Genomic DNA, 27533 nt, shown 5'->3' on the forward strand with positions numbered 1-27533 from the left:
CTTGTAAATACATAGTACATATACATACTGTCTATTTTGAAAGTTTATTGCATCAAGGTAAATGATTTTATAGAGCATAAACCTGCCCCTTAGTAATACCCTATTTTACTAATAAGCATTATATTGCCAGGGTACTTCTGTTTTGCCCAGAAGATGCAAAGATTCATTGTGTACTAGAGGGAGTGCAGTGGTTCAAAGCCCTTCCAGCCTCTCCAGAGAGATTTCCCTCTCCAATGACAGAAGAGCAGACAAAACATATATATCTATCTCACTACAGAATTTAAGGATTAGCATTCTACCTGAATGCAGCATGTGCTATAGCCAGTATTGAATTAATACATTAGCAAAGAAGCACCAAAAAAGTCATACTGATCAAGACTCTTACTTGTTTATCTTTCTTCTCCAAAGCATCTTGCTTTTGTTTACATTTTTGAGAAGTGTCTTTGATTTCAGCAGCCTGCATACAATGACATATTTAAATTAGACAGTTGTATAAATTCAGTTACAGCTATATTTGTAAAAAGCAGCCAGTCATATTTTTAAGGACATTCTATACATGCATAACTAAGCACTTACTTCACAGCTCACTACTGACAAAAGCCTACTCATCAGCTTCTTATTAATCCTACTTGTATCTGTAACACATGCATCTTCAGAAATTTGTGAAAAACTGAATATTGGCTTTTAATCTGTTTGCAACAGCACAACATCAGCAACAAATCTGCAAACTCAGACATGACAGATAAAGGAAGGCTCATAACCCAGTCTGAAATGAAAATAACTCCACCCTTGATTTCAATAAAAGTGTTACAGTTAGATCCTTAAACTTCAAAATGCTCATCTCTCTTTCCAAACCAACTTTACCACAGAAAGCTTACAGCCAAACTGTAATTTTACCATGATCTTAGAGAAAGAAAAGTATAACTTGCTAGGCCCAGGAAGAGCCAAAACAGCATTTGTCAAGGTCATCTTACCTCTGGGGCTCATCATGCTAGAGCTATAAGCCTACACAGCTGAGCATGACAACTTGTTGGCTGATGCATAGACACCAATGTCACTACTCTTTCCCTATCCTGTTCAGCTTCCACAGAATCATAGAATAATTTAGGTTGGAAGGGAGTTAATCCAGTCCAACATCCCGCTCAAAGTAGGTCTTTCTAGATCTGGCTACCCAGACACTTGCCCAGTCAAGTGCTGAACACCTCCAAAGATGGAGGTTTCATTACCTCTTTGGACAACTTGTTCCACTATGATCACCCTCACGGTTAAAGAAAACAACAACAACAACAACAAAAAAACCCCTACGATCTAATCAGGACTTCCCATTTTCCAGCTTGTGTCCATTGCCTGTCATCCTTTTTACCACCTGTCTCTGTGATAGGACCTCCTCTATGGAGAAAGCAAATGAGTAGGAGCTGGGAAGGCCTATGAAATCTCTGCCTCAAGAGGCTACCTGGAAAGTGCAGTGAGAGGGGAAGAAAAGAACTTGGCAACCTCTAGACTTCTTACACTCTCTTATTGCCACATTAAAAGAACTAAATTGCAGTGCAGCTAAAATTAACAAGTCTAAAAGAATCTCATCTGGAAAAATTAGTCATAAAAAGCTACTAATTACAGACTGGATAAACACTTTGGGAGTATGATCACACAGTGGAAGTGTACTGTGCTTTCTCTACAAGTTTAGTTTCTCCTTCCATGAACCACCAGAGCTGAAAACATAATATAAGCAGAGTAGTGGAAGACAGCAGAGGGATGGAAACACTTTCGTTAAATTCCAGCGCAGACCTTAAAAGAAAAAAACACAGGACTTTCACTGGAAGGAATTTTTTTCCTACAAAGAGTCACAGTGCAAAAGCTATGATGCATCAAGAGTAGAGAAAATAATAAAATTATGCAGAATCTTTCCCCTCTCACAACCTAAAAGATGCATACAAATTTAAGACCCTGACTCTGCAGTTGTTTGCATGATGACAACATGAAACAGTACACCTTGATCTTGCCGTTGACTGCAATAGAGTATTGATTCCATGATGCTCTCTCCAAAGACCTCAGGTAGGCATTCTCAAGAGGAATGTCTCTCCTGGGAAATACTCAGCTGCAAAATGCTCAGAAAACAATTCTGAAAGCTCTCAAAGTCAGCACAGTAGGAAAGAAGTGGAATTCAATTTTCCAGTTATCATATATTTATATGTACCAACCTTACAAGACACAGTCTAACAACAGGGATTGCTTTTATGGTTTTGATGGTACGACCAAAACACACTGTTTTACACTGACAAATACTACTCAAAATAGCATTAAGTAGTCCATTCTATGCAAATGCCTTTGAGGAGCCTGCAGGGGGAACTATTCTAGGCTTCTCTCCTGAAATCTTATCATTATCACCCTCTTCCTGCAAAATGGGCAGACTTCTCTTTCTTCAGAACATCCCCAGCATCCAAAGCACAAAGTTTTACTAGCTTTCCTTAACCTAACCAAATTCTTAAAAGGGTTTTAAAACAGAGAGGGACAACAGAAATTGCCACACGGTCTCTGGATGCATTAACTTCTTCCTAGATTTAATACTGCCTTTACCTTCAGTCTGGCTCCTCCCAGCCAAAATCTGTAACAGTGTGCCTGGCGCTTTGCCAATAAAGCCCAACCAAGACATACTGAAGAGGTGGCTTATCTCTGCTCTCACACATATGTCCTCCAGCAAAGAGTAAGATCTCAAGAAGCAGTCAAGTTTATAGTTATTTGATAACTGATATAAGCCTGGACCAAAGGGCCTGAAGAAAGCTGCTTTACCTACAGGTCTCTGTGTCTGAAAGAGAGAGGACTTCTAATGCTAAACTGCTTACACTTAATGCCTAACTGAAAGTAGACTTAAAAAACAACTTTTGTGCCAATGACAGTTATACTTCTTTCATAATAAAATCACTCATTAATCAACTCATGCTGGTCATAGCATAACTATCTGTGACATACTCCGATGTTTGCATCTAACGAGATCGATTTTTAAGTTCCAGTAAATTCAAGCAGTGTATCTGAAGAAATGAAAAACCTCTGAAGAAGTGGCAATCTAGGCAATTTCAAGGTATGGTATTTAAAGGCCTTGAAGTCTTGCCTTAGGTTAAAAATTGTCTCATGATAGTGCAGACAGCGCAGATTCTGCCTTCAATAAAGAACTCCATTTTCACAGACCAACAAAAAAAGGTGTGTGTGAGGGAAACAGGTTTCAATGCCCGAAAAAGAGCTACTGGCACAAAAGTCCAGAGAGTAACGATATGCCTGTAACATACTAATTTGTAATAATATCAAGAACTATTAGAGTCTACCTAGATTAATAGACAGCTGTTTATTTATCTTAAGGATACCTCTTAACAGAAAAAAAACAAAGGAAGATACGTAATTAACCTGAACATCTTGCCTACATGTCTGATGTAATTCAAACATCCATGGCATAACCACGCATGCAGCGTATTGCCTTAAGTCTCTCTTCGCTATATCAAGATTTTGAACTCTACACAAGTTCTTCAGGAGAAGAAAACGCACCTAATTCATTCTCTGGGCCCAAACTAGACACCACTTTGGCATAAAGTTAACCTTGGAAATGTTTACTGTATCAGAGTCTTAATCCACAAGTTTGAATTCAACAAAGAAACATGTTGATTCAAGCATTCAGGCAGATCAGCTAGCACATCCTCCAATTTTGCTTCCACAATTTTCTAGCAAATAACCTATTCTGGGCATGCTCTCTGCAAGTTAAAACTAAAATGCTTACTTTTTCTAGGTTTCTCACACAAACAGAACATAACTTTTGCATTAATATAGCCCAATACTTCTATAAACTGTGGCAACAGTGGTTCACAGCAGAATTCCTTCCTGTTTAAAAAAATATATCAGTAAAACATTAATTAAAAATGAGAGATATGATTAAACCCTAGCAGGATAATACCAAGCTGTGAAAACACAGCTTAGCACTTAACAAGCATGAAGGCCCTTACTGCATTATGAAAATTAATCTCAAGCTTCCAGCTGTTAACTTCCCTCTAAGGGAGCACATTTACTCTTCAAAAAGAAAAAAAAAAGAAAAGAAAAACTTCAATAAAACTGCAAAATTTTTAAAAGTTTAGATATTTTGAATCATAGCATAATAAAATCTTAAGCTACTGTAGAGCACAAAATTCAAACAATCTTGCATGTTTTCTTCTTAAAGGATCCATTTAGCAAGGAGTTTTCTTAATAATAATGTACTGGTGTAAGCAGTATCAGCTGGTTTGGTCTACATCACACACCTGAACAAAAATTGCAGTGGTACAAACAACAATCTGCTTTTATTAGAGAAGGTTTATCTGCTAAAGCACAGTTTCACAGAAAACTGCACAAAAAACCAGATAATTTGGACTGAAATTTTAGCAGCAGCTTGTATGTAAAATATTGCATGATTACTAGTCAATCTTTTTTCAAAAAGCACATCGAGAGTATATTAACTCACATTGCACTGCTAACTGCCAAAGATTCAGACCTTTATTCTACAAGCTGCTCCATGACAGCACTCCTCTACAGGTGTCTTCACACCGAGTCACTCAATCTGACCACAGTTTCCTTCAAACAGAACTCACTGCAGCAAACATTCTCATGTTACCAGTTAACTTTGGTTATCCATCACAAATTGTCTGCTGGTGCCCTACGGCATGATTTCTGCAGCCTAACTGGATAGTACGCCTAGCACAGGACAGTTAAAATCCTGTAGAGAATCACAGTACTTCTGTCTCTATGTCTCAGGCAGAAATTGTAATTTTCCATATCCTTAGAGAGAACAGCTATTCAAAAACAGATACTAAGCTGTTAGACATAGGTAGGTTAATCATTTAAATCTTTTACAAAAATATTCACAACTGATGGAGGATCACTCTCTGTTAAAAAATTATGCTCTACTTATAGAACAAGGTTAAATGTCAGAGGAAAGCATTTAGGCCCCAAAAAATCGTAATTTAGCTTAAACTAACAGTCTGAATTGGCTAAATTTTTAGAAGATACTGAATGCCCACAACCCGAAAAAATAGAATAGATGAAAACACACAATTAATTTAATATAAATATCTAATTTAGGGAAACTGTAACAGGATGTACCTGAAGATTTTTAAGGTTCTGTGGAGAGAAACTCTAAAATGTGCCTGCTCTAATAATGCCAAGAGAGTGTATTTTTAAAGTGGCTATCAAAGGTTTATTAAGAAATGCATCCCTTGAGTTTTACTGCTTTTAATGGGACAGAGACATAAAGAAGTGAGTGAGAACCAAGAGTATTTCAAAAAAACAACTTCTAAAAACATTATCATGGCACACGAGAAAGAAAAATGTTATTGCTTTAAACTTTACAAAGCTGAACGCAGAACACCTGGAATGTTAAATACTTTAACTTGGAATTTAAAATACCTACCTTATCTCTGATTTTCATATCAAGACTCTTATAATGTTCTTCAATTTCTTGAATTTTTTTTGTCACTGGAGACTGCCTTTCTTTCAGATTCTTCAGTTCTTCCTTGGCCTGGTCACGACTTTGTTTCACTTCTTCATGCTGCTGACGAACATTTTCATATTCCTTGCAAGAGTTTCAAGCAAAATAATAGATTATATCTTCTAATCCATGTGATCTGATACTGCTCTAACACTTCATTTAACTGTACATGAGTTTGGGGAGAAAATCTCATTCAAAAGCTAGTATTAGAGTGACGACTTAAATAATCCTCCTGTTACTGGTCAGTATGACCAGAAGAGAAACAGATCATTTAGTCCCCGATGAACCGCACGCACAATTAATGCTTTTCAAACAATGCCATTCAAGTAGCAGAAGAAACAACCAATCTGTGTGCAATTACCTTGCCTCTAAGTCCATCTTGGGTCAAGGTGGAAAGACTAATTCTTTAGCCCCTTCTTTCTATAGTTTGAGCACTACTTTTATGCAGAAGTCCTGAAGCACAAAAAGCTTCAGAAGAAAGAGAAGGGAAGAGCTAAACAGATAATCAGAGCCAGTTATAGACACAACCCTGAAGTAAACTAAAGAGAAAGAGACAGGAATAAAACTTAGCAGAAAAAAAAGAAAAAAAAAAGAAAGGCCACCCATACACCACAAATACCAAAGAAGTCACTATCTGGGGAGCTGAACTGGAGATGCATTCCTGAGAAGAAAAAGATGGTAAGCAGTGCAGTGAACAAGAACTACTACCACCAAGAACACAGGAGTTTTTGGAAGAAACTAGCTAAGGCTCAGAGAGTCATTACTACCATTATGAGAAACAGGCAAATTTTTTGGTGTTAAGCTGACTGAAAAAAAAAAAAAGGAACTTGATGTTCAACAATTGTTACAGGCTGAAGAGCATAAGCCTGGATTATTTCAAGCTTTAAAGCGCAAAAAAAGATAGATAGCTTGCAAGCTCCATCTCAATCAGCTAATTTTGCTTTATCCCCCACCACTTTTTCCCTAGTTAGCTATTTAATCACTCCATTTGTAATCAGACACAATTAATCACCAATACTCAGGCTATTAAATCAAAATTCTTTTTTCATAGTAGCTTTTCCATAAAACCATAAAGTCTTTGAAGAAAGCTGCTATAATTCATGGACCTGGGGTCCAATCAGTAGCCACCTTTACGAACAGCTACAGAGGTAAAGCAATTAAACCTCTACTTAGCTGACAGAATAAGCTCAGAATTTAGCCCTATTCTAAATAAGGCATCATATTTCAAAGTTAAAGCAAGAAAACACACACAATTGAACATAATTTCTTCAGATATGGGGATGTTTCTCTAGAAACTGTTATGATGATGTTTTTATAGAGAAAATCTCTTTAACACTGTAAGAAAACCTGACTTTCACTAGACCTATGTATTTTGGTAATCTTTAAGCAAACAATCTTGACCCTTGCAATTATCCACTCAGCCAGGGATCTGCAGAACTTTTGAAGCATTTCATTCCTCCCAGCAATTATTTGCACCCAAGCCACCTAATAAAGCTTTTCTCAATTGTGAATGGAAGAGGAAGAAAAGAAGAGTGGAGATAGCTTGATTAAAATGCATTTTCAAAATTATGATTTTCCAGACATTTACAGTTTGAGGAACAGCACCTCATGCCTCTATACTACCTCAAGATAGTATGCCTTATAATATACCACACTACCTAAAGCTTAGGCTTGGAGGGGCAAGAAACCCCTCTTCTTTAAGAGTTATGCAAGAAGGGCTATGTCAAAAAACTTGTAGCTCCTTAAATCTGCTCATTGGTTGTAGATGACATTAAGATAATTTGATGCAAGGCCCATTAAAGTACAGAAAGAGCCCTCTAAATGCTTGAGTCCAAATCTTTTTTTTTAAACACTTCTAGGGTCCATTTTATGGAATTTAAAGCAGTGCTTAAAAGACATATTAAATAGATATGTCTAGATAATGTCTAGATATAGACATATTAAAATAGTGTATAAGGAATATGATAATTAATGACAGTAAATCTCCACATGCAGAATCAGATGGCTATAGCACTTGACTATAAAGGTATTCTCAAGTGAAGAGCAGCAGAGTGTTCAGAAAAAACACAGTTATACAGTGATACAGTGGCCAAATATTAAACTATCTTCAGCCCTAGACTTGCTCCTTTTCTTTAAGATCAAGAGAGAATCCACCATCATCAAAACAGTGGCCTATTTCAGTTGATCTGTTTTCAGGCTGCCTGTAGAAAGTGTTTTCTCCATTATGTTTGTATACTGCAGTGTTTATAGATCTACATCCTGGCTGTTTTGGAGGCTCACTTAGCAATTCCATTTTGTTACAGAGGCAATTCCAAACAGCAACTTATGTTTGGTCTACAACTAGGCAACTACCTTTTGAGGAAGACAGGGGGAAAAGGAAGATCCTCAGAAGGAAGACTAAATTCCCATGCTAGTCTCAATTTTGGTGAACCCAATATTAAGGCATCAAAAAAGTTTATTCCTAGCATTAAGTGGTTTAATGGCAGATGACAAAGAAATATGACTTAGTAAAAGAATACCTTTTTTCTTTGCGAAAGAGCCTGATATTTTGCAATATAGGAGAATACCAAGAGATCTATCTGAAGGATTTGACAAACCACGAAACAGCAACAGTCTTGTACATTAAAGATCATGATGAAATGTGAAATTTTGTTGCAGCTGTGGGTCACGGAATCACGGAACAGTTGGGGCTGAAACGGTCCGGTCAAATATTTTCTATCTAGTAGAGTGATTACGTTGATGACTCTTGATTTCAAGTACAGTGTATCCACAGGCAAGTAGCTTCTGGTACACCCCACAATACTGATTCTGTACTGCAAGCTGGCACTTCAAGCAGGTGTCAAAATACACTGCTCTTCATATGGATTCAGTGGCTAAAAAGTCAATTTTTTCCTGATTGAGTGTGCCTGCCAAAGGGGTTGATAGCTGCTCCTATCCCTCTGTGCTGCCAGCACAGTGGTTTGAAGGTAGTAAAGCCACATACCTTGAATCCAGCTGCTCTTCAAGATACAAGGGACAAAGATCTTTGTATACCCATAGGAGGCTTTGTTATTTGCAAAACTTCTATAGAATGCCTTAAAGAAGTTTTCTGCATCTTCCGCAAGTATTATCTGAAAGTTTTTAAACTTTCTATATCTGTATTTCATGCAATCCATAAAGCATGCAAGCAGAGCAAACAACATACTGCTTCAGTGTAATAAAAAACACATCAGCTTAAACTGGTGCTTCATTCTCAAACAGAGGCCAGAGATAGTTTAAATTAAGCCACTTATCTCTGCAAGGAATAAAACAAATACTGCTTTTGGCCCATTTTGCTGGCTCTACGACATGGGCAGAAACTTCTTAAGTCTATCTACACATGCAAGAAAACCTCTGATCAAAATTAGGCCAAGATCTGTCCTGTTTGCACCAAGCAATTCTGAGGATGTTCGAGCTACTCTGGTCAAGTTTCTTTTAAAGAAACTGCTGGCACATTACTAATACTGAAGTTTTGGGAAAAATTGGTTACATTAGAGAAACACTGAAAATAAAACAAAAGCTTACCACCCAAGGCCTTTTCCTCTCAAGCATCTCAATTAAATCTAGATGACGCTTGCGTTCATGGTATCTCTCAACATCTTGTTTGTATCGTTCAATCCTTTGTTTCATTTTCTCCAAAGAATTACTTTTCTCTTTGCAAAAGTTCTGTAAGAATACATATTTTCATACTTTACAGTATCTACTCTGTGAAAACACTTTTTAGAAATAATGCATAGCTCACCTGTACATTAACTAAGCAGGATGTTTTAGTACAGCAGTAACTAGGTGGTAACAATCCAACTAAAAATAGATGTCCAGTTTTTTCAAGTACCTTTATGGTACTTGAAAAGTACACATACTTTCTCTCAAAGCACACCTAACAGCAGTCTCAACCTGAAGAAAACTTTTTTAAAAAAAGCTTATATATTTTACGATGAAGTTATTCCCACAGCTCAAACTTCCATTAATCTAGAAGTTTCTAAACAACTTTAATTGATTCTGCTAAACACAAGTAGCAAAAATCCTTATGAAAGATTTTGTAGGGATTTGTAACAGAAATATTAAGGTTGGCAGTAGATATGAATGAAAAAACATGTGCGTGGATAGGTACAAGAAGAAACAGCAGAACAAAGGACTGTAAGAGTGGCTTGTACGGATAATGAAGGATACTGCTCCCAGCAGTAAAACTGAGGAACATGTTATTTCTGTCAAGATCAAAAAGGCTGTGCTCTGGTAAGACCACAGCACAGGTGACAGTCAGGGAAAGACCCTGCCTCCTTATACCAGGAGAAAGGTTGCAGCACATCACATACACCAGGCCTTTTCTGGTTAACTTGTCTGTAGTATTCTAAACAAGGTAAAACAGACAATGGGCAGCAATCTTGTCCAAAATTTATGGAAGCTGAAGTCAGCAAGATTGAGGCAAAGGACCACCCCCATAACAGCTGATGGATATAAAGGGTATAAAAGGTCTATCCAGAAAACAGTTTGTTATTGCCAATCAAGAATCCCAGAGAAGCAATGAGGACCTGACAACAAGCATCCTTTGTCATCTGTGTCCAGACCACTTGGACAGATACATCTTAGTGCTTGTGAGTATGAGAGTGTGTGAGTGAATGAAATCTGAGAGAAGATGAGCATGAGTGGATAAAATCAACTTACCTGCACACTTAGTAAATAAATACCCTTCCGTAAGACCTCACATTAAATTTTATTATGCTAATTTTCCTACAGTTACTTCTCTGTGTCTCTACAATAGGCATGTTTACCTCTAGTTCTCTTTCTTTTTCTCTGAAGTTTTTCAGTTCACAGTGAAACTGGTACAGTTCTGGAGGACCAATAGATTTTTCAGTAGCTTCAAGTAACTCAATCTTACTCAGTTTTGCAAATTCTCCAACTTTGTCCTACAAAATAAAAAGTTATAAAAATGCAGTATTAATTAGAATAGCATAATACAACAATGCTGGATTTAAATAGAGCAAACTACTTCTCATCAGTATCATCTGATTTACAGTTCCATGCCAGATAACTCTGAAAGTTAAGCATAGCATGACCACCTTATAAAGCAGCAACCTGGCCCTCTTAAACATTTGTAGGGATTTCATACATGGTTTTGTTGGACCTGTTCTGGTCTAATTTAAGCTTAAACCTTTGCTGTTCTTATCCTCAGCTGTTTGGCTTTGGTGGCAGCTTTTGAGGTAGCTGGGGGGGGGCAGGGGGGCATGTTGCTTGTTTGTTTTTCAATTCGCTATCATTTTTCTGAACAAGATAGTTCAGTTCAGATAACTTCAGATTTTATTCCACAGTATTCCTCATGTTGGTTCTCAGGCTGTTGTGGTCACACCTTTCCAGTATAAATGCTATGACTAACTCAAAAATTAAGTAATGTGTGTGGCGGACAGATGAGTGAGCTTTTGCCTTAAACATTTCTTGGTACATAAGGTGCAAGCAAACCATAACCCCGAACAAGCCATCTGTTCCCGGCGGAAACAGGACTGAGCTGCTGCGACCCCCGAAGTGGTCTCCCCGCGACCACCTGGGACACACCGAGCCTGCGCCGAACCAGGGCACGATCGGGCAGAGACTTTGGGACCGGGACTGTAAATTATTGCTGCTTAGCACAACTTCTATAAAACTTGCTTAGCATGAGTAGCTAGATTTGCTGAAGCTTTAGGCTGCACTTAGATAAAATAATGAACCTTTACTTAGTCCAGTAAGGAAAGGGCCTCAGAGCTGGTTCCAGCTGGGAAGATAAGGAAGTTACAAGCAGTCTGCATTCCTGTGCCCCACACTCTGGGAGGGAGGATGTCAAGGCTTTGAAGTGAGGCCTGCTTGGGCGCCAGGACCCTGGGGGGCAGGGCCTCCTCTCGCTGCTGAAACAGTGTTGATTAGGGGGGGGTCTGGACTATCTCGGGGTCTGGATTATATCCCCTTTGTCAGGACCTTGGGAGATAACACCTACTGTCCCTGCTGGGGCAGTGCTAATTGCTGGAACAACACCTGTTTGTCAGGGCCTTGAGAGAGAAGGGCAGAACCCGAGGAATCAAAACACATCTGTCAGCAGAAACCGCAACAGTAAAGATAAACAGCCTGCCTAGGGACAGTGATGAGACCCAATAGGGAGCAGGAGACCCCAGACCTAAAAATTACTATTGGTCCGAACTACCGCGTGAGGGGTGGGAAACTTAATTTGAAAAAGCTATAATTGCCCAGGGATTTCTTTGTTCGGGGTCCCTCTTCGGAGGCACCCAACTCGAGCTGTAACTACTGCACGCGTGTCATTACAATTTATTTATTTAATTTGCCTTGATTTGGCTCCGAACTTTTCAGCGGGAACCTAGGGTCGGACCCTGCTCGAGTTGTAATTACTGCACGCGCTTCACTAAAATTTACACCCAGGGTGAAGAGGACCAACGGGACGCCGCTGGATCCAGGGGTGGTGATATCTCTTTCTCTCTCTCTCTCCCCGCCCCCCTCTCTCCCCCCCCTCTCTCCCCCCCCTCTCTCCCCCCCTCTCTCCCCCCCCCTCTCCCCCCCCTCCCCCCCCTCTCCCCCCTCCCCCCCCTCTCCCCCCTCTCCCCCCCCCTCCCCCCCCTCCCCCCCCTCTCCCCCCTCCCCCCCCTCCCCCCCTCCCCCCCCCTCCCCCCCCCTCCCCCCCTCCCCCCCCTCCCCCCCTCCCCCCCCCTCCCCCCCTCTCCCCCCCTCCCCCCCCCTCTCCCCCCTCTCCCCCCTCTCCCCCCTCTCCCCCCTCTCCCCCCTCTCCCCCCTCTCCCCCCTCTCCCCCCTCTCCCCCCTCTCCCCCCCTCTCCCCCCTCCCCCCCCTCCCCCTCTCCCCCTCTCCCCCCCCTCCCCCTCTCCCCCCCCTCCCCCTCTCCCCCCTCTCCCCCTCTCCCCCCTCTCCCCCTCTCCCCCTCTCCCCCCTCTCCCCCCCTCCCCCTCTCCCCCCCTCCCCCTCTCCCCCCCTCCCCCTCTCCCCCTCTCCCCCCCCCCTCTCCCCCCCCCCTCTCCCCCCCCCCTCTCCCCCCCCTCTCCCCCCCCTCTCCCCCCCCTCTCCCCCCCCTCTCCCCCCCCTCCCCCCCCCTCTCTCCCCCCCCCCTCCCCCCCCCCTTCAGAAATTCCTTTTTGTTATCTACGAATACAGCAGAAGTAGTGGGACTGAGAGACACCACTGCCAGTGTTGCTACCCAAGCAACAACGTAGGGAACATCAGCAGCTTTCCTCCGAGTCTCAACTGACAGCATGTACAAAACTGCCTAATTAGCGAGCCTTATAAGGTCACACAGTTCCTTCTTTCTTTCACCATCACACCAGTATGGCTGCCTCCTCCCTCATTCTTTTTGTGGTCCCATTAATTTGAAGAAGCGCTGCAAGATGCAGCAATTAGAAGCTGCAAAACCCTCTCAAAATACAGTGCTCCATTTGCATCCACTGTCTTTCAAAATTCTTTCATACCTGAGGAAGGAACTGGCATAAATTGCCCACTTGGATATTTAAGGCTGCAATCTGTTCTTCTACCATTTTCAGGGTTGATGGCTTTCTGTTGATATACCATGTTGATGTGTTGTTCACCACTTGAATCTCCCGTGTGATAATGATATTGGTAGGTGTCTTGGACCTGATAATAAAAGGAACATTTACACTTTTGAGATCACACAAAGATTACTTAATGTCAACAAAATATGTTAGTGTCTTACTGTATTAAAAACTCTAAGATATCTAAATGTTTACTATAAAACAACCGGATAGTAGTGGCAGATTCAGATTCTATGTTTCAGATAATGCCCAGTACTTCAATGATGAATTAATCCTGTCATGTTTCCTGTAGAAAGTCTCATGGAAGTCCTACGGAAAGTCTCAAGAATAACTGCAAATCTTAACTTAGAGGAAGTTATTCATATAAATGACATACTCATGCTGAATGTACAAATGTAACCATTCTAAATTGTTACAGATGTGAATAGAATATATATGAATATATATATATTTATATGACATTTAGTAAGTTTTAAAATTGATATGCAGAAGGTACATACCACCACTATGCCTTTGAAGTTAAAAGTGCTAGTGTACAGAACTCCATTAATAAACTGTATATATGCCCTCCATCTGGGAACAAAACCAATATCATACAGTATTAAAAATACAAATTTGTTTTCATTTTCTGCTTTTAAAGAACAGCAAAAATATATCAGTTGTCCTAATGTTCATGTTTAGTTCTCTAGTTCAACACATCTTCAAAAATTTAGTTGGGGTTAAGATGGATCAATAACAAGCAACTAATTAGGTGGTCATACACTCCAGAAACTTTTGTCACCACTTTGGTTTGGAAATCTGTCTAGTACCTGTTCAGTCAGCATACTGTTCAAGAGGGAGGACAAGGCTTAGGAGACGTTTTGGAGGCCGTGTACTTTAGGAGACTTAAGAACACAGTTCGAAATAGAAGTGAAAGCTTCCAGTGTTTGGAACAAGTGCCATAAAGATTTGAACCTACTTCTGGAAGACTATATGATTAACTATTTCCTCTCAAACAACCATCACCTCATTCAAAACACCCATAAAACCATGTTCTTTCCTTTTAACAATCGAGAACCTTTTACTATTGTAACACTTGATTTTCGTTACAATCCAAGGGCTAAATTCACCCAAGACATGCATGCTTATACCAGTCAAATTCTAAAAGATATCAAAATTCCCATCAGCAAGTATCTTATACATCACTGCTTTCCCATACCATACCTTCCATTTAAATATTTTCTGCCAATTAAACAAAGGACTAAATTAGAAAAAGGACTGAATGAGAGTCCAACTACTACAGTGAGTACAGAGGATAATAATTAGGGAAAGAAGCTCTTTGTAAGGCATATTTGTTTCAGTGAGAAAAATCATTGCTTATTTCTGCCATCGGATATACAGATAAATATGTTTTTAGATGAGATTTATTTAAGGCATTAAAATAAAAAAAGAAAGAAAAGGAGACACATGCATTACAACAATTAAAGCCTCCACATGCCACAAGTCTCTCTCCAGACTCTTCAATTAATATCACAATATATTACAGGTAGCACAAGTTCAGCCTCCCAGAAAGAAGTACTACCTGCTTGTAGGGGCAGACAGTGAGGGATTGGACAAGATAGAGTTAAGGAGCTGAAAGCCTTGGGAGGAATAAATAGCAGTATGTAGATAAGGAAGTAGCCACACGGAATGAGGAGGAGTGATGATGGGAACATGACCTTCGGGAAAGTACCATAGATCACTGTGGGAAGTACCGACCCGGGCTAGGGCATATATAAAGGGCTTGCTTGCTTGAATAAAGTTGATTCTGATCCAGCACATCGGAGTCGGTGCATCAATCCGCCACAAATGGTGCCCGAACAGGGACCTGAAGACTGACTTCGTCCAGGCCTGTAGAGGCAGCGGTTAGCTGAACCGGTGGCGGAGCCTGGCCGGACGTGGGGCTGCTAGAAGGGGAGCAGCTTATCTGCAGACACTGCTGAAAGGAAGCAGGACCCAGGCCGCTGAGAGGAAGTGGCATTGCGCGCAACTCATTGCCTACCGCTGGACGGAGGTAAGCGGCCGGGAACGTGTGGGAGTCGTGGGAAACAGAATCTCCCCGCAAGATAGGTCCGTGCTAAATGTAATGCAAAAAGACTTTGAAACAGCACGGCAGAGATATACCCCCCCCAAGACCTCAAAATGTTATTGATGTGGGCACGCTCGAACTGTCCCGAGGTGAATTCTAGCATGATTTATAGCCTCGGTACGTGGGACTCAATCGGAGTTAAGCTCTGGGACGTGGCAACAAGAAATGATAAGATGGCGGCAGGACTTATAGCCCCGTGGCGAACCGTGCTTGACACCCTGAAAGAGCATAGCAAGAAGAAAACACAGGGACCGGAGGCACCTGCAGCCCCCACAGCACCTCTGTCAAGCGACACGGTGGTGGGGGCGGTGGGTGGACGGGACTCCCCAGGAAACGACCCAGACAATCCATTTGACCCAGGGCCGATCGATCCGGAACAGGAGCCGGACCTCTATCCACCTCTTAATGCGCCTTGCTGTGTCCATCTTACGGCCCCTTCGGAACCACCCCCCCCCCCTCAAGAGACGGGGCCGCCCGCGAGTGCGGACTGCCCACAACCCCCCAACACTGACCCGGCCTTCTGGGAAGGATCCATCGCCCCAGGGCCGCTCGGCGGGGCGTGACTACACTGGCCGGGGACACCCCTCTGCCTGCCTTCTTCCCTCCCTCCTTTCCTCCCTGCCTTCCTTCCCCTCCCGCCCGGCCCTTCCTCTCTCCACCGCGGAGCAGCAGGAGGAGGAACATGGTGAAAGCGGAGCAGGCCTCAGCCTGGAACGGCAGCACGAGCTCAGATTCAAAGGGCCTTTCACAGATGGTGTCACCGCAAACCTGAAGCTCGGCAATCCTGCAGACGGGAATGTGTGCTTCAAAGTTAAGACCACGGCACCATGTAGATACTGTGCAAGACCTAACAGTGCAATTATCGATGCAGGAACATCAATTAATGTTTCTGTGATGCTACAGCCTTTGGACTATGATCCTAATGAGAAAAGTAAACACAAGTTTATGGTAAAAAAAAAAAAAAAAGAAAAAAAAAGCAAGAGTCTATGCTTGCTCCAGCTGATACTTCAGATATGGAAGCAGTATGGAAAGAAGCAAAGCCCCTCATGCATTCAAAACTTAGGTGTGCGTTTGAGCTACCAACGGAAAATGATACGCCTTATGACATAGAAATGAAAGTGTATCTACAACTGCAACAAAGACAGATTCTTCTGTAATGTCTAAATCAATAAGTCCCTCTTTGGAGGCACCCAGCTCGAGCTGTAATTACTGCACGCGTGTCATTAAAATTTAATTATTTAATTTGCTTTGATTTGGCTCTGAACTTTTCTGCGGGAACCTAGGGTCGGGCCCTGTTATGGTGGCCGACAAGCCTAATTTCCATAACAGTTTGGCGACCCAGGTGGGACCCTAGGCGACCACTGTCGGGGCCTCTCGTCTCCAAACGATCATCTGGCGCCATCGGGTGAGTTCACCTGGGATCTTTGGCAACGAGAGGCACCGAGAAGGTGAGTCTTAAATTCCCGCCGAAATTCTAAATTCTGGTCTGGTAACAGTGCACTGTAAGGGGTACACGGGCTGGCCACCATAAGGCGTACCAGGGGATGGGTGTGAGTCCCATCCCCAGGGTCTGAGTGGGCTTTAAGTCCCAGCCCTGCCCGGCCGGAAAGGGGAGTGCGCAGCCTGATCAGCATAAGGCGCACTGCAAGACTGTAAGACAGAAGTCTAGAGTCACTGTGACTGGTGTGAGTGTGAGCAGTAGTGTGTGTGTGTGTGTGTGTGTGTGTAGCCTGGGAACCGACCGGGGCGCCCGTCGGCTGAGGAAGCCGCCCGCTGCGAAGGGACAGCAGTCCTAGCAGTTAAAGACTCGGGGGGTGTGAGTGCGGTTCCCAGAGAGTGAGAGTGAGAGAGTGTGTGATTTAAAAAAAAAACAAAAAAAAGCTGGTCCAACTATGTCAGGAGGATTGCCCATTCCTGACAAAGGAGGAAAACCCAGCGGAACCCAGCAAGGGACTTTTGATCAGCAGGCTAAATTGTCCCATGATTTCTTTTTTTCCACCAAAATGCAAAAGCGCTACAAAAAACTTATCACAAGAGACCAGGCCCAAAACATTATTCGAAGTTGCCCTGATTGCCAAAATGCATCCCCGTTACCACCCTACTCAGGGACCAACCCTCGAGGCCTGCAACCCTGCAATGTCTGGCAGACAGACGTTACCCATTATCCCTCATTCGGAAGACTGAAATATGTCCATGTCTCTGTAGATACCCTTTCCCATTACGCTGTCACTACTGCCTATGCTGGGGGAAAAAAAGGCCGTGATGTATGTCGTCACTGGCTTGCCTGTTTCGCCACAATGGGGGTTCCCACTCAAATTAAAACTGACAGTGGTCCCGCATACACTGCACAGCGAACGCGGGCATTTCTCCAAACCTGGGGGGTCGCTCATGTGACCGGAATTCCCCATTCCCCAACTGGCCAGGCAATAGTGGAACGTACCCATCGTACTCTAAAAAACACGCTTGAAAAACAAAAAAGGGGGAATAGCCCCGGTGCCTCCCCACAAGAGCAGCTGTGGAAAGCCTTATATGTTCTCAACCTCTTAAACCGTTATACGGACCAAAGTGCAGTTAATAAGCATTTCTCATGCCCTACGTGGCGAGAACAGCCTCGGGTTCACTACAAGAACCTGGAAACGGGTCAATGGAGTGAACCAGTAGACTTAATAACGTGGGGGAAAGGTTATGCTTGTGTCTCCACAGGTAACGGGCCTCGTTGGATGCCTGCACGGCTGATTCGACCTGTTGAGGCATCCCTCGGAACACCAAACGAGGACTGAGAGCCAGTTACGATGAGCCCATGTCGGGGCATTTTCTGGCAATATCTGCCTGCCTCGTGCAGGGTCAATATCGATTCATAAAAGCTTACTGCTACTACGCGACCTTACTAATAAGTTGTAGATAGAATCAGAGTGGAACCCTTTTGAGGGATAGGACTGGACGTTAGGTTTGGGGTCGTGGGTTAAGAAGGTACTGGCATGTGGATTGGTAATCTTGCTAAGATTTCTGGCCCTTGCTATCTATCTCCCCTGCTTAATAAGCCTTATGCAGAGAATGACTCGAAGGGCTTTGCATCAAGTACTTGTTGTACAAATACACACTGCGCTGGCAATATTTAGTTTAAAAAATAAAAAAGGGGGAGATGTAGGGGCAGACAGCGAGGGATTGGACAAGATAGAGTTAAGAAGCCGAAAGCCTTGGGAGGAATAAATAGCAGTATGTAGATAAGGTAGTAGCTGCACGGAATGAGAAGGAGTGAACATGACCTTCGGGAAAGTACCATAGATCACTGTGGGAAGTACCGACCCGGGCTAGGGCATATATAAAGGGCTTGCTTGCTTGAATAAAGTTGATTCTGATCCAGCACATCAGAGTCCGTGCATCAATCCGCCACACCTGCTGACCCATTGCATGGCCAGTTTCCAAAGCCTGAATTACTTGACCATTCCCACAAGAATAAATGCTAAGAGAATTTTCCAAAGACCTATTCCAGTACATCTTTTTTTTATTTATCCAATTATCTTTTTACACAGTTTGATCAGGGTGGCCAATTTTTATACAAGTTAACTCAGAATCTGAATCAGTTGATTAGTTCTATGTTCTGTTTAGTTTAGGCACACAAATCATGTGCCTAAACAGGCTTATCACGATAGTGATAACTATTGTTATCACTGCAGCGTCAGGTTAAAATCTCCATCAAAAAGCACTCTAAGGCTTTTGACACTGTCTCCCAGAACATCCCTGTAGGCAAGCTCAAGAAGTGCGGGATAGATGAGCAGATAGTGAGGTGGATTGAGAACTGGCTGAATGGCAGAGCTCAGAGGGTTGTGCTCAGTGGCACAAAGTCTAGGTGGAGGCCTGTAGCTAGCGGTGTCCCCCAGGGGTCAATACTGGGTCCAGTGTTGTTCAACTTATTCATCAGTGACCTGAAGGATGGGACCGAGTGCCCCCTCAGCAAGTTTGCTGATGATACAAAACTGGGAGGAGTGGCTGATACACCAGAGGGCTGTGCTGCCATTCAGAGGGACCTCGACAGGCTGGAGAGATGGGCAGAGAGGAACCTCATGGAGTTCAGCAAAGGGAAGTGCAGAGTCCTGCACTGAGGGAGGAAGAACCCCATGCACCAGTACAGACTGGGGGCTGACCTGCTGGAGAGCAGCTCTGCAGAGGAGGACCTGGGGGTCCTGGTGGACAACAAGGTGACCATGAGCCACTAATGTGCCCTTGTGGCCAAGAAGGCCAATGGTATCCTGGGTTGCATTAGGCAGAGCATTGCCAGCAGGCTGAGGGAGGTGATCCTGCCCCTCTACTCAGCCCTGGTGAGGCCGCATCTGGAGTCCTGTGTCCAGAATACAAAAGAGACATGGAGCTACTGGAGTGAGTCCAGCGGAGGGCTACTAAGATGATGAAGGGACTGGAGCATCTCTCATATAAGGAGAGGCTGAGAGAGCTGGGACTTTTCAGCCTGGAGAGGTGAAGACTGAGGGGGGATCTTACCAACCTGTATAAGTAGCTGAAGGCAGGGTGTAGAGAGGATGGGGCCAGACTCTTTTCAGTGATGCCCAGCGATAGGATAAGAGGCAATGGGCACAAACTGAAACACAGGAAGTTCCATCTGAGCACGAGGAAAAATTTTACTGTGAGGGTAACAAAGCACTGGCACAGGTTGCCCAGAGAGATTGTGGAGTCTCCTTCCTTGGAGATATTCAAAAGCCGTCTGGACACGGTCCTGGGCAATGTGCTCTAGGTGACTGGGCTTGAGCAGGGGGGTTGGACTAGATGATCTCCAGAGGTCCCTTCCAACCTCAACCATTCTGTGATTTAGGAAGTCTATTAGGATAATCTCTTTTTAGATGCTAAGACAAAATATGTATAGGAAGCATATGATATTACCCTGTAATCATAAGTAAACATTCTTTTAGAATCTCCTTCTGGGGTATCATAAAATCTGAATTTTCAGAATAAAAAGTTCAGTGTTCAGTAAAGACTAGGGATGTCTTTATTCAAAAATCACCTCTCACTTAACAGAGACTACGTTATTCCTAAAAATGTTTCTAAATTATAGCATTTAATTACATTCAAGCACACAAAATCAACATTTTCAGAAATACCTGATATAATTTTGCAGACTAAGTCCAAATAATGTTTCAGTTGCTCTGTCCCAGGAAAGTTCATCTACAAGATTGCATTAGTTCAAACTAGCCAGATATACTTTTTTCCCTTCCGTTTTACCTCAGTAAGTGGTGTTTTCAGTAAGAATGTAGATGAGCCCCTCAAATCAGTAGTATCAATATAAGAAAGTGCAAGCAGAACATTTGGTTTTAGAATTTCAAACTTTGAGAGACTTTTTTTTAAACCAACCACTACATCATAATGGTAGTACTAACCGTATCTGAATCATCTGAACCTTAAATATAATCAAAAGCTAAACACACCACGTAAGTCATCCTTTCTCTATATATTCTTTGTACACCAAGACAAGGCAAAATGCTTCATAAGGTGAAAAATTAGGACCTGCCATCACTGATCATTTCTTGGGAGACAGGTTTTTAGCTTAAAATTTTGAAGTCTGAAAAAAATCAACCTGCTTAAAGAAAGACCTCTGTACACTAGATTGTTTAAACAGCTTTGTGAATGACTGTGTAGGAAAGTAATCTAATTAAAAATGCATTAGGAAATATAATTTTACTACTTACAGTTCAATTTCTACTACACCTTTCAAGCACCCCCGCTTTACAAAGAGACCAACCTACAAAATGAGGTATAGACATTGTTATTGCAAATTATCAGTTACTTAAAATGTAATTTCTTACAAAAATATACATTTGTATAATACAGTTCATGTAATGAAATATTTTTACTGAAAACTGACCGTTAAAAAGTAGAATTTATTTTGTCTCTCTATTAACAATAGCTAGTAATAAAGGAAAACACTATTAACTTCTTCATCAACTAGCAGTACTAGCATTTCCTCCACAGATTAATAATTTCTGACCAATTTCAACCTCCAACACTGAACAAACTATAATCAAAGGATCTACAGAGAGGGAGGAGTTTCCATGAATTCAGGGAATAGAGGCAATGCAAATGAAAAACATTGACAAATGTTAATTCTAACAGTGTAAAAAATATATAAATACGAAAGGCCAATAAACAATACCAACATACAGTGCGGCCATGCAGACAATTTCTACGTTTATATTTGCTCAAGACTGAGCTGTAACTGGAGAATATGTAAAATGATTTAAGTACCCAGATTTAGTGCTCCAAAGTTCTAGTGAAACATATTCCATGTAACCAGAACATCCAAAAAAGCAAGAGGAAAAACTTAAAAATCTGCCAATGCATATTAAATTCCTACTGTGATGTCAGCATGTTATCTCTTGGGAGTACAAGTGATACAAGTGATCCTACTGAAGATAATAGGAACACTTATCCCAAAATCATCCAGCTTGCATTTAAATCAAAGATTAAGAGCTCCAGGCTTTTAGATAAATTCTCAGACACATCAGTGACATCCTACTTTTACTGATAATATACATTTAGAAATTTATGTTAGACTTAATTCTAGTTTTATCTTAAGTTTAGTTGGTATTCTTGTTTGAATGTTACTTAGGCAACAGGAGGCATTTTCTTTCAAAATGTAACACCTAGTCTACTAAGGTTCCAGTAGAATTCAGGTGTTTCTATCTTATAATTCAGGCAAGACGACAAGCAGTTAAGTAAGGCAATCCCTTTGGTAAAAGCTCTTGCCCCTGGACCAGGGTTATTCTGCAATTCAGACATCTTACATTTTATTAAAATAAACAGCAAATCAATGAAGATGATCTTTTCTCCTTCTGCTGAACTGGGACTCAATGAAATTCAGATTAAACATCAACATTATAAAAGTTTGTACTCACCTTATCAGCTCGCCCTATAAAAGAAGGTTTTCCAGCCAGTCCCAGGCAGATGGCACAAACAATGCTTGATTTGCCTGTTCCATTAGCACCTACAATCATGTTCAAGTTGGGTCCTGGACGTACTTCACAGCTGTCATATGTTCTGGGAAATACAATAAATTTACTTCTCGAACCTTATAAACACTATGTCACATTAAAAAGTACACTTGCTTAAAACCACCTTAAGATTATATTAAATACAACAAATTATATTTTTTTATCAAGTCTTCATTAAGTTAGACTCATTCCTCAAGTATTAATTTACAAGAAATCCTCACAGTGAAAGAAATGACACTACATTAAAATAACATGGAATAAAATCCTACTTGCCACGCAAGTCTTCACGAGAAAAGATTATAAAGAATGAAATGTTAGATCCAGCCAAAAAATGACAAAGTTCCTACTGACTTAACTAAGACTTTGTATTATTTTATACCCCCCCAAAAGAGAAAGAAACTAGACTGAAAGAATTTAGCTAAGTTTGTTGCATTTGATTCCAGTTGCCTCTTGCACTGCAGTCACAGAAGGAGATTCCAGTCAAGTCCAACCTGTATGATGTATATGGGCCTTCAGTTCTGCAAGAAGCCTGTGGATTCTGTGGTATTACAACTTGATGGATTGGGTATTGTACAGTAGCTGCCTTTAGTTACAAGAACTTAAAATATTAGCCTGTTATCAGTTTTTCTTTTACTTATATCAGACATTATCTTTCATCATGTGCATGCAACAGGCCTACTACAACAGCAACTACAGGAAAAGACTGAGCACTAGCATACAAATTCAAGAAAAACTGATCATGTTAGTATGATCAGTAACACCTCACATTCTTAATGAAGTTCGTCATTTGCAGTTCTGCCCCCATGCAGTACCAGACCTGGACACACACAGAGGAACTCAGGCACTGACACCAAAGAAGAAAGAGGCGGCAGTTAATGGTAAGACAATAACATAACCGAAGCACTTCGGGAAAAGACGGTGATAATTCAGTGCTTCATGCTGAGGCTTAAAATACAATGTTTTAGGCTTCATTTACAATCTGTAGCACGATCCAGAGGCAAACCCGGCGCACGCAGGCCGGCCCGACGCCGCCGCGACGCTCCCAGGCGCCCCGCGCCGCCGCCACCCCCGGGGACGCGCCGCCTGCCCTCCACTCACAAGAAGTTCTCCATGGAGATCCGGACGATGGAGCCCTCAACGAAGCGGGCGCGCGGCTCGGGGACCCTCCCTGCCCGCTGGGTGCCGCTCGCGCCGAGCTGAGAGCCGCCCGCACCCCATTTGCTCGGCGCCGCCATCTTCGCCCCCGCCGCTGCGCCACGATCACCGCCCCCCTCCGCGCGCCAACCCGCCCGGGCGCGCGGCCCGCGCCATTGGCGGGCAGGAAATCGGGGCGGGGCATCGCGCCGTGGTAAAACCCGCGTTCATTGGCTGAAGGGGAGCTACCACGCCGTGGTGAAGCTTCTCATTGGCTCACAGAGCGCCGCGGTGGTGCCTATTGGTTGGAGACGCGTCGGTGCGTGCCGGGGGGGAGTGTTTTTGCGCGGCTTTCGGTTTCAGAAAAGAAGAGGGCGGGCAGTGCAGGGCTTGCCGTCGGTTAAACCGGGCGGGGCTGCCCGTGTGCTCTCCTGGTTGTAACGGGGAACAGGGCGAGGCCCGCTCCGCTCAGTCGTAACTGACATAAGGCACGGCTTCGCCTCGCGCCTGCCCGGCTGAAGAAATCGCTGTCCGCCTCACCGGACTACATCTCCCGGCGGGCACTGCGGCGGGGAGGACTACGCCTCCCAGCGTGCATTGCGGGGGGGGGGGGGTCGGCGCAGTGTACGCCGGGACCGACGCGCCGTGCGGAAAAGGTCGCGTCTCCGCCTGCGCCCTTGGGGTGTGGCGACATGGTGGCGCTCGGGTTCTTTCCGTCCCGTTCGGGCCTCGCCGGGTGTGGTGTGGCCCTTGAGGCGGCTCCCCGGGCGCTGCTCCTCGGGAGAGGTGCGAGCGGCGTCGCGGTTCTGCGTTAGGGTGCCGAAGCGCGGGGCTAGGTGGAGGAAGCGGTAAGGGCCGGGGGGGGGGAGGGGAAGAGGGGGGCTCTCGGCGGCGCTGCCTGCAGCGGGCCGGACGGGGTCGGGAGGCCGCGGCGTTGCCCGCCCGGTGCCGTGGGCGCCCCCGAGCGCTGCTGCCGGCGGCCCCCCTCCCGGCTCGTGGCGGCGGCTCCCCCGCGAGGTGGCAGCACGGCCCCGCGGTGTGGTGTGGTGTGGTGCGGTGTGATGCGGCCGGAGGAGGGCGCGCAGCTGCTGCCCTGCGTGAGCCGATCCCTCGGGGGCGGGCGTCTGTAGGAGTATCCGCATTTGCTCGTGGGGAAAGGCTCAGGTTCGACTCGAGCAAATTCCTCTTGTTTCTAGGCTCCATAATCTTTCTGGGGTGGTTTACTTTTTCTTAATTTTTGACAGAATATGGGGGGGAAAATATCTTACATGTGTTATCCTGGGTATCTGGAAGCATGTAGGAAGGATAGATGTCCTTTGAAAGGATCCTGGAGGAGACTTTTTTTTTTTTTTTGGCACCTGGACTGCAGGATTACCACCAGTGTTACCAAGTGTCCTACCTTTCCTTTCACAGGTGTTGTTTTTCTTTTTCTTTCTCCCCCCCCTCTTTGAGGAAAAGCTTCTGCTGCAGCGCAGGGCCTTGTAACTAGCCAAAACCTCTGCAAAGAACCTGGAGGCTGACTAAAAGTACTGAAGGCCAAAGATAAGAGACTGCTTGTGCTTAACTGATTCCTCCACCTCATTCCAGTGGTTAAATAGACTGACCCCTCTTAGAGAAGTTAAAAGGAAAACAATGTCACCAGTATGAACTAGGTAATTGTAAGGAAGACTTGGTATCCAGGGTCTTCTAAGGCCACTAGTACCTAGGTGGTATTGGTAATACCATAAAAGGCCAAGGCTGCCTTGGTAATGGCATCATCAACACCATATTGAGATGTACCTATCCATTAGGGTATGGCTTTAGCAGAATTGGGGCCAAAGAGGAAAAAGTAACTTAGGGCAGAGTGTTTCTTTAGGAGGAGTTTTTGTGGAGAAAGGGAGATACAAGGGCAGTGAAAAAAGGTTCTTCTGGATACAGGATAAAGAGTGAAAGAGGGCATATGTTAGGGGAAATCTTCCAACAGTGGGAATACAGATGCCTATGAACAATAATGAAGCTGATGGGCAAGGCAGCCAGGATGCTGGACAACTGCTTTGGGCAACCCACAAGACTCTTAACTCTGTTCCCAAAAAACTTGGTGTGGGAGAACAGTCCGAAGAGGTACAGATATGTACCCTTGTTCTGGGTGGTGTGGGGAGGGAAGGATTTAAAAAATGGTAATTAAATGGTAGCTGCATGTCACTCATACAATTTGTGATAATTGTGATAGCTTTGTAATTCTGTGTAATAATGTGCAAAAATGACAATTGTAAATTAAAGTGGTGTGTCTATTAGTTAATCAGATTATTAGTTAATTGACTTATTAGTTTCTTGGTAATGTTTTGTTTAATCAATAAAAATTGTAGTGTCTCAAATCATTAAAGTCTCAAACTTGCAGTCTAAAAGGGGAGAGTTGGATCCATGAAGTAATAATGACTTCCAGCCAAAGGAGGAGAGGTTAGATTAACCATTTCTACATTTTGCTGCTGGAGACTACTGAAGAAATCTGCAGAATTTGTCAGGGCAGATTTTCTGGGGCCCAGTGAGCATGAATGCTAGTAAGAGCTTGGAAAAAAGATATTGATGCAGGGTGGACAGTGTCTGGATCAAGAGGAGCTCTTGAAAGAAGAGGATAAGAATTTGAAAGCTAATACAGAACATAAAAGCAGCTGGATGGAGCACACAGCTTAGCAGTGAGAAAATGAGCATAACAGAATATGCATGGGGTGAGGAAGGAGACCAAAAATGACAGGTAGAAATGCTGGTCTCCAGAGAAGCCATAAGCAAGTGGAAATGAGATGAGGAGAGAGTCAAGAAAACAACAGATGAAGGCTGGGGAGAAAACAGTGTGGAGATGAATACAAACCAAAGTAATACAAAGGAGAACTGAAAGATTATCTGTTCACTTCTAAGCAACTAAGAAACCTGTAATGACAAATGGAGATCCTTTTCCAAAGGAAGGGCTAAAATGAAGTGAATGTTACATCCGATATTTAGTGCTCATTTGAGGGAGCAGGAGATGGATGTTTGCTCTTCAAAGTGTGAGGGGTATTTGACTCAGTGTGTCAGGGTGGAGGAAAAATGTGCTCTCTTTGGCCCTCTACCTTACATGGTAGTACTTTTGGAGCAGTGGGTCCCTTGGGTGCTGGAAGTCATAATTTTAAGATAGATTCAAATCCAGATAGATAAATGCCAGTTTTCTCAGTGCTCAGCTGGAGTTGTCTTAGTGAAGCTTCATGATTGTAAACTTGGAACAGTTAGGTTTATTTTGATTTAATAAAATATTGGGCCAGAATGTGTTTTCATTGCATTCGTGTAAAGCTAGAATAACAATGATGTTTTATGTAGTTATTCTGGATTTCCATTGGTGTAACTGAGATCAGAATTTGGCCCTCTTCTTAGGAGGTAGTAAAGATATGACAAAATGTCAACCAATTGAAAATATTGGAATAAAATGAGTATTAAACAAAAGAGCAATAAAAGGGCTTTTCCTCTGCTTTCAGGATAAATTTGGTTCTGCTGCAGCACAAAGCTATGTTTACAGCAGTCCAATACAAGCTTTTTAGTGTTTGGTGTGTTATAGTAGCTTTTGACGTTTTCTTTTTCATAGCCATTCTGTGCCACAACCAGGCTCAAAGCAGTTACTTGTGGGTTCTTTCATATTTACAGCTTTCGAAGAAATTATCTGACAGTAAACATGCCCAGTACAGCACAGTCCTAGAACTGTTCTTTGCCCTGCTGTAGTCCCTTTACAGCTATTCCAGTGGCAGGAAAGGGCCTAAGAGTAAATTTAAAAAAAAAAAAAAAAAGGATCCAGGACAGAAACTAGTTGCATGGGGAGTTTCTGAACTGGACAGAGCTGATGGAGTGTGTGGGTTTTTTTTTTTTTTTAACCTCACCACAGGATTGAGGTTTGCTGGTGAAGCAATCTTAATGCATTTGTCTCTGTTTTCAGATGTTTTGCAGCCTTTCACTATTCTGGGAATTTGCCTATTCTATAGGCTGAAATTCAGCAGGTGTTTATCTTAAGAAGTAATAAAAATCTTTTAAAGCCACCTTTCAAAATCTCCCTCCATTCTTCAATTTGTGGAGAGGCAGTAACAGAAGGAAAGGGGCTGTTGTTTCCTGGTGAAGGGAGAACTTTGGCTTTTTTTTTGCAGTCAGGATAGCACCTCACACCCTAGGAATGAACACTGCTTTTGTGATACCAACAAAACCATCACATTAGCAAGGTCCCTGTAAAATAACTGAGCAGACTAGAGTA

General features: G+C 43.1%; 1 protein-coding gene and 1 long non-coding RNA gene across 2 annotated transcripts in view; one reads left to right on the forward strand and one right to left on the reverse strand.

The window, feature by feature from the left end:
• The window catches only part of LOC112981861 (structural maintenance of chromosomes protein 5), a 54933-nt gene extending 31496 nt beyond the window's left edge, over nt 1–23437 (reverse strand). Inside the window, exons 1-8 of the mRNA XM_026097836.2 lie at nt 23255–23437; nt 22061–22202; nt 20855–20907; nt 12971–13133; nt 10288–10422; nt 9044–9184; nt 5423–5584; nt 386–457 (exon numbers count right to left, since the gene is read on the reverse strand). Of these exons, the coding sequence (XP_025953621.2) occupies nt 386–457; nt 5423–5584; nt 9044–9184; nt 10288–10422; nt 12971–13133; nt 20855–20907; nt 22061–22202; nt 23255–23391 (1005 nt within the window). The 5' untranslated portion in view covers nt 23392–23437. The remainder of the gene's footprint in view (nt 1–385; nt 458–5422; nt 5585–9043; nt 9185–10287; nt 10423–12970; nt 13134–20854; nt 20908–22060; nt 22203–23254) is intronic.
• A 480-nt stretch (nt 23438–23917) lies between these two features.
• On the forward strand, nt 23918–26564 carry LOC135324491 (uncharacterized). The gene is made up of 2 exons (XR_010385865.1): nt 23918–24138; nt 24704–26564. It is a non-coding gene; the product is annotated as an uncharacterized LOC135324491 (long non-coding RNA).
• Nucleotides 26565–27533: the final 969 nt, after the last annotated feature.

The sequence above is a fragment of the Dromaius novaehollandiae genome, chromosome W, assembly GCF_036370855.1.
Source record: "Dromaius novaehollandiae isolate bDroNov1 chromosome W, bDroNov1.hap1, whole genome shotgun sequence".
NCBI lineage: Eukaryota > Metazoa > Chordata > Aves > Casuariiformes > Dromaiidae > Dromaius > Dromaius novaehollandiae.